Raw genomic sequence first — 8,439 nt, 5'->3', positions numbered from 1 at the left:
TTAATTTCATTAAGATGTTACTATAAAAATTCACGATTAATTACTGGTATTGCCCACAATTATCAACTACCACCATGCACCACCAACTACCTCCATACTCAACCACCATCATCCTCAAGTATAATCATTACCGCCATTATTATTGACTACCACCACTCACTATCCCACAATTAACAACTACCACGCTGCCACCACCACCATCCTCAATCATAACCATCCACCCCCTCATCTCAATCCACCACCATCCACCCCTCCACCATTATTATCCAGAACAACCAGTACCCATCACTTGAACTACCACCACCATTATCAACTGCAACTAGATAGAGAGCATGAGTCTTATTGTTATCTCCACTACTAGAATTCCGAAAAAAGCGACCAAAAAATGGCGACCAAAGTTGGTCTGTCAAGAAAAGCGACCAACGTTGGTCGCCAAGATGGAGAAAATAATTAAATAATTATTCTAAATAAATTAGCGACCAAGGTTGGTCACTAATGTGGTCAAAATGTGTCATGACCCAAAATCTAACTTTGGTCGTGATGGCGCCTATCGTGTTACAAGGCAAGCCTATTCCCAAAATATTACTACTAATTTGATTATAAGAATTTAATAAAATATTTCCAATAATTTAATTCCTGATAAACTAAACCAACTCTAAATATAAATAATATTAAATACGGAAATGAGTCCCAAACATCAGGGTATCACTAAGTCATGAGCGTCTAAAACTATGAACTAAGATATATAAACTGTCTAACTGTCCAAAGAAGAAATGATAAAAGGAGTAACAAGGTCCTGCGGATGCTGGCAGCTACCTTGCAGTCTCCAATTAAGGCCGGCCTGAACTCAACGATCACCGCGCTCTAACTCACCTGGATCTGCACATAAAGTGCAGGGTGTAGTATGAGTACAACCACCTCAGTAGTAACAGAAATAACTAAGGAAATGAGCACTAGTGATGAGCTGAGCAAAATAGTCCAATTATTTATTTTTCACAATTTTAAAAATAACAGGAATAAACAGGTAAATTCCATAACTCAGTAAATGCCACAAAGAAATTTAACAGATAAATGCAGCAACAGCAAAAGTAAATGCAACCTCACAACAATGTCACTCCATCACTCAGCACTCGCACTCAGCACTCAACACTCAACATTCAATACACTCAACACTCTGCGCTCACTGGGGGTGTGTACAGACTCCGGAGGNTTCTTATCAAGGTCTTGTCCTTTCCCAAGATTTAGCATCTATTTAGAGGCCTAAAAGCATATTTCTATAACTGTAGTTCTCAGATACGGTAATCCATCCACGGATGTCAAAGAAGCTCAAAATCGAGGGATGAGAAAACAAGTTTTTGGCAAAAGTAGACTTACCAATGCCGCCCATACCAGTAACAGAGATGACTTCCAGTTCAGGCGAGCCACTCGTGAGTTGACTCAGCAACTTTTCTTGTTCAATGTTGTACCCCACCATATCGTTCTCAAGGGTCGAAGCATGCAATCGTGGTGAACTTGAATCACTAAGTGAGGAATTTCCAGCTTGCGAAGTGTTATTCTGAGTGTGCTTGATGAGCTCATCCTTGAGGGAATCAACATTTTCAATACCTCGTTGTAAGATCTCAAAAAGACTCTCGAGGGCTTCCTTTTGATGGAGTCTGTCATGTTGTTCGTCCATTACCACCTTCATCTGCGATTCAACTTCATCTTCTGCTTCATTTGCTATTTGTCTGACTTTTGCGTGCAAATTCTTCGTTTGTTCATCAGCATAATGGTCAAGAAGTTCATGCAGAGAATCAACCTTCTCGTGGAGTAAATTCAAACTTTTCACATGAGTGTCCAATAGATCTAAGTTTGATTGCAAAAGCTGAAGTTGGTCTATTGTTCCCATTAGAGAAGTCAATGCAACATATGCAGCCATCTCTCTCTGTAATTCTGCAGTAAAGGAATGAATTATTGGACTAGGTTGACACTTAAAAATGACAGATATGGCAAACACTAACATAAAAGTTGTCATTTGTGTTATAAATATTTTTATTTGAATATCGTTTTCCTAATATTGTGTTACCTAGAACAGATATAGAGCACAACTTATGGATTCACGAGAATGCAGTAGCTTTTGCACAGTCCGTGTATATATTATTAAGAAACACTAAATATATGCAGATATTTGACTGTTAAGAGGGTTATTGTCGTATATTAACTTGAGATTGTTGTACCAACCGATAAAACTTCAAATCCTCAATCGACTGTGACGGAAAGCAATTAGCCAGTCAAAAGGCACCTTAACTGTCAACGGCTATATATAACAATTTTTTAGTACCAACTTGCAGCATTAATTAAGGGATAACCTTCAACATTGATTCTGCATATGTATTTTTAATTCTGATTTTGCCAATTCAACCAGCAAGATAAGTCTAAACAAATATAAGCATTAATCAAGAGGCAACACTTCAATGAGAAGTCAAGATTTTAACATAAAATTTTATCCAAGTATAATTTAGCTAAAGTTAACTGGCGTGCTAAATCTTTAGAACTACTAGCTAACTGTAGCAATAATTAAGAGATAGCAAATTTAATAACAGTTTTTATTTAACTCCTTATGATCTTTTAAATTATCTAGCTACAAGCTGTCTTTTTCAGGTAAAAAAAAAAGAAGAAGGAAAAATGAACCTGCGTCGACTGCTAGGAGAAATTTTTATTCAACATGTGCACAAACTTACAGATTTGGCCATACTTGCATTGCAGTACTAGCAAGAGCTAATATTTTGCTCTAATGAATTTAAAGGCAGAATTTGTACCAGATCTTTGTTAATAGGCGCTAACAGAGAAAGAATGTAATCGGAATTGGAAAACTTGGCGGTGGCGCAGCCATCAGCAGGTGGAAGCATTGCCGGAGATGGAGTTTCTTTCTTTCCTTTTAATCCAAACAAGTGTCGCGCAGCCACGTGTCATTTTAGGAAGGTAATTGTTTCACTTTTTTTTATTTTTTTTATAAGTTTGGGTGTGTAAAAGGTTGTTGATGTTCGACCAAAAATGCATATATTTATCTATTGTTACCTTACGTTTTAGTACTTTTAATCGTCTTTTGAGTGTTAACTATATTACATTATGCTTAATATTATATTTTAGTTGTGTAGAAATAAAATGGTATGAAAATGAAGAGATTTGAAACAAAATTGGATTAAAGGCGGAAGAAAAAGAAAAACAATTAAATGAATAAAAATGGGGGGACACCCTTTGAGTTTTGTCCCCCAATTTGAAGACAAGAAAAAGGATATTTAGTACAATTGCATTTAGAATGCAGTTGATGACGGGAACGCAGCAAAGGAACGTGAAAACTTATTGCTTTCAGCGCCGGGGCCGGCGCGAGGCGTTACCCTGGACGCTGTGTTACAATGATTTTTCTATTTTAATTAAAACAAGGTTATTTCGGTCCTATACGGTCCTAATTTATATATAAGGAGTCCTAAACCTAATTTTTTAACGTGGAGGAACACACCACGCTGGGAGTAGGCTTCTAACTAGTTTTTCTTCTCTTCTATTCTTTTAGTTTCATATTTTATTAGTTCTAGAGTTTTGGCGTGCTACATGAACTTTGTGGTTTGAAGTTTGAACTGTTCTTATTATTTTATCATATTGGTTTATTTATTCAAGGAATTTTTACCTCCTATAGCAAAGGTTAACACCTTATTTATTTTAAATAAATACCTAAAAATTATATTCTATAAATACCTTTTAATGTTTATAGCAAAATATCTAATTTTGGTTACCTCCTAACCTAAGCCACTAAATACGCTATTCAGTTACACTATTTTCTTTCTCTCTATATTTTGATACATGTCATTCTCTTCCCCCGTTCCCTGAAAATACGATGCTCAATCTCAATCCAACGAGAAACCCTAGCTCTTCCTTGGTGGTAAGACCAAGTTGTGTTCCTGGAATTAGAGAATCGTTTGATGGAAGTTGCCGTAGTCATATGGTGAGCAGCAGATGTGTGGCTCCGCGGTTGATGCTACCGCCGGAGTTTGAGGAGGAAAGCACCCTTTTGAAATTCTACAGATTGGCCGAAGGGGATGTCATACTCATACGGGTACAGGTTGATGAGCACCGAATGACGATCCCTGATGTCGATTCCGTTTGTGTGGGATCATTATCCAAGGTATGGATTGCTTGCATATAGCCTAAAGAATGTGATCTCTTCCTCTATCACCCACTTTCTGGGAAAATTATCCAGCTTCCATCCATTGAAACCTTTCCCTGTGTTAACGGCGTCATCCGTAACTTTTCAATCAAATTAGAAGCCCTGGTATTCAATTAATCGTGATGAAGAAGAAGATTTCTGTTAATATATTTTAATATATTTACAATGTATCGCGCTGTATTTCATTGTACTCATTATCTTTTTTTCATTGTAATTCAATGTATCTCGCTGTATTCCATGTATTTTATTGTATTCACTGTCTTTTTTTTTATTGTATTTCAATGCATCCCACTGTATTTTATGTATTTTATTGTATTCACTGTCCCGCTATACGCCCTGAATGTATTCATATATATATTTTTTTATTAATATAATTTATGTATTTAGATGTATTATATAATTTCTCTGAAGATTGCTATATTTTTGGGGTATTTTTCGGTTGAGAATCTTTTTTATAAGTGGAAATACAAAATTTGTGTGTGATAAACTTATAATTGAGTTTGTTGAGTTATATTAGGAATCCATTATGTTAATTGATTCACTTTCCGTTTAAAAACATTATAATCCCCTGTTTCACGCCGTGAATACTGTCGAATACAATAATCTGTCCAGCTGTAATCCCATGTTTCACGCCATGAATACAGTCGAATACACTCGAATACAACAACTGATTAGCTGGACTTCCCTGATTCACGCCTATTTTGCTATTGTATTCATGAATACAGTTGCTTAAATACATCTAATACATCTTATAACAATAGAAAATGTATCTACAATCCGTAATATAGCAAATGATATCTATAGATGGCTAATTAACAATAAAAGATAGTGCTTTATGAAAATTTCTCTTTATTCAATCTTGTGCTTTTTGATTGTTTGATCACCAATTGAATACTATCTATGAATCTAGGATTGAACTCGGGAGAGGAATTCCAGATTGCATATAAGATTGAGTAGAGCAAGATCTTTGTCACGACCCAAAATCTAACCTTGGTCGTGATGGCGCCTATCGTGTTACAAGGCAAGCCTATTCCCAAAATATTACTACTATAAGAGTTTAATAAAACATTTCCAATAATTTAATTCCTAATAAACTAAACCAACTCTAAATATAAATAATATAAAATACGAAAACGAGTCCCAATCATCAGGGTGTCACTAAGTCACGAGCGTCTAAAACTATGAACTGAGATATATAAACGGTCTAACTGTCCAAAGAAGAAATGATAAAAGGAGTAACAAGGTCCTGCGGATGCTGGCAGCTAGCTACCTTGCAGTCTCCAATTAAAGCCGACCTGAACTCAACGATCGCCGCGCTCTAACTCACCTGGATCTGCACATAAAGTGCAGGGTGTAGTATGAGTACAACCACCTCAGTAGTAACAGAAATAACTAAGGAACTGAGCAGTAGTGACGAGCTGAGCAAAATAGTCCAATTATTTATTTTTCACAATTTTAAAAATAACAAGAATAAACAGGTAAATTCCGTAACTCAGTAAATGCCACAAAGAAATTTAATAGATAAATGCAGCAACAGCAAAAGTAAATGCAACCTCACAACAATGTCACTCCATCACTCAAAACTCGCACTCAGCACTCAACACTCAACACTCAATACACTCAACACTCTTCGCTCACTGGGGGTGTGTACAGATTCCGGAGGGGCTCCCAAAGCCCAAGCGCTAAGCACGGACAACTCACGTGCTACCATATCAATACCTGGATCCACACGGTCAACTCACGTGCTACACAGACAACTCACGCGCTATGGTATCAATACCTGGACCCGCACGGTCAACTCACGTGCTACGCGGATAACTCATGCGCTATGGTATTAATATCCTCACAACCAGGCCCTCGGCCTCACTCAATCATGTACCTCACTAGCCTCACCATCATCAACAAATAAGGGGACACAACCCACATCAAGTATCACAGCATATTATCAAATAATAGAGACAGAGGCAGTATAATAATTTCTATGAATGAGTATAATTGATGTGAGCATAAATAAATCCTAAACATGATCTCTAACATGAAGGCACAGAAGTTCAACAACAAGTAAACACATAACCACAAATAATAGCCATTAGGCCTCACAGCCTCACGGGACGGACCAAGTCTCATCCCTCGTGGTGCACACCCACACGCCCGTCACCTAGCGTGGGTATCACCACCAAACAATCACATGATATCAATTTCTCCGGGTTTATACCCTCAAAGCCAGAGTTAAAACTGTTACTTACCTCAACAGCGTAAAATCCTACTCCGGGATGTCCTCATCCCTTGACTCGGTCTCCAAAAGCTTCGAATCTAACCATAATCAGAATACTACTATCAACATAGTCTAAAGAATCGAATTACACAATAAAAACTACATAAACATGCCAAAAATCCGAAATCGGTCAAAACTCGGCCCCCAGGCCCATGTGTCAGAATTAGTCAAAAATGGAAGAATAACAATCCTCATCCTCTCCCGAGTCTAACCATATAAAATTCGTCAAAATCGGACTCCGTTTGGTCACTCAAATCCTCACTTAAACTCTCCAAAACTCAAACCCTAACTCCCTCAATTTCACTTTGAAATCATCAAGCAAATCCCAAAAACGAAGATGGATTAATAAATTATAATCAAAATCGAGTAGAGAACACTTACCCCAATCCATATGGTGAAAATCGCCCAAATCCGAGCTCTCCAACTCAAAATATGACCAAATGAACAAACCCTAGTTTTGTATATTTTTCTACCAGCTATTCTGCCTCGTTTCTCAAGACAAACGATCCCGAAACTCGTATTTTATGCCTCCAATGGATTCCTTGTGAAATTCTAGTCAAGTTAGGCTTTTGAATCACTCAATTTGACCTTATAACGAAGGAGATATGTAGGTTTTAATATTTGCAAATAGTGCAGATTTTTAAATACGCTGTCAGTGGCAATTTCGTAATTCTTAGTAAAATAACCATAAAATCCTCATACGATGTCCAAATTCGACGATTCTTTTTGCTACAGGTCCGTAATTACAATACGGATCTAATGCTTCAATCAAAAAAGAAATTGGAGCTCATTTGTTCAATATGATATCATTTATACTTGAAGAAACAACGTCGAAACATAAGAAAAACGAGCGCAACATAATTCAAACCTATCTGAAACTCACCCGAGGCCCTCGGAACCTCAACCAATAATTCCAAAAAGTCATATATCACTACCCGAACTTAGTCAAACCTCCGAAATATCCAAAACAACACAAAAATACCAAATCAACCTCGAATTCAAGCCTAAGAACTTCTAAACTTCCAACTTTTGCCAATTCAAGCCTAATTCAACCACAAACCTCCAAATTATATTTCGGACACACTCCTAAGTCTACAATCACCCAACGAAGCTAATCGAATAATAAAAAACCAAATCCGAATTCTTTTACTCATAAGTCAACTTCCGGTTGACTTTTCTAACTTAGCTTTCTAATTAAGAGACTAAGTGTTCATTTCACTCCAAAACTACTCCGAACCCAAACCTACCAACTCGATACAACTCAACACAGCTGAACAACATATAAATAAGCATAGATGGGGGAAATGTGGCTATAACTCTCAGAACGAACGATCGGGTCGTTACAAAATGTTGACCGGACTGGTCAGACTTGCTTGGTCAAAGAAATACTCAAATTAGCGACCAACTTTGGTCGCTAATCTGGTACCCAGTTCTAACGTTTAACAATTATATTATTATTTTAAATATTATATAAAATACAAAATAAATCTGATTTAAATGTAGCGACCAAAATTAAAAATAACTTTTGTATTTACTATCTAAATAATATAAATGTAAGCCGGTAACACTTTTGTAATACAAGGAATGAATAGACTAAAATATACTCTAACATGCTATATATATATATATATATATATATATATATATATATATATATATATAAAAGAACATGAAGCGCTCGGAACACAGGGCCGGGTTCACTTAGGTATTGATACACTTGTAAATTGAATTAAAATCCTAAATTTATTGTAACGACCCGACCGGTCGTTTTGAGTCCTAGCGCTCCGTTCAGTAGTCTGAGGCCATGAGCATCTTCATTTCAAGTATTATGACTTGTACGCGTGGTCAGAATTAAATTTCGGGAAGTCCAGAGTTGATTTGGAAAGAGAAGTCTTATTTCGGAAGCTTAAAGTTGAAAGAATGAACTAGAATCGGAATTTTGAGTAAACGACCTCGGAATCAG

The 8,439-nt window shown here is 36.7% G+C and overlaps 1 protein-coding gene across 1 annotated transcript; it reads right to left on the bottom strand.

Moving 5' to 3' along the window:
* Positions 1-1,252: 1,252 nt before the first annotated feature.
* Positions 1,253-3,046, bottom strand: LOC109209752 (putative disease resistance protein At1g50180). Its single transcript, XM_019373074.1, has 2 exons — positions 2,671-3,046; positions 1,253-1,932 (listed from the first exon to the last, which is right to left on the bottom strand). The coding sequence occupies exon 2, from the start codon at positions 1,916-1,918 to the stop codon at positions 1,253-1,255; it is 666 nt and encodes a 221-aa protein (XP_019228619.1). The 5' UTR covers positions 1,919-1,932; positions 2,671-3,046.
* Between the last annotated feature and the right edge of the window lie 5,393 nt (positions 3,047-8,439).

This window comes from Nicotiana attenuata, unplaced genomic scaffold (genome assembly GCF_001879085.1).
Source record: "Nicotiana attenuata strain UT unplaced genomic scaffold, NIATTr2, whole genome shotgun sequence".
Lineage (NCBI taxonomy): Eukaryota > Viridiplantae > Streptophyta > Magnoliopsida > Solanales > Solanaceae > Nicotiana > Nicotiana attenuata.
This window is presented reverse-complemented; position numbering and strand designations above follow the sequence as displayed.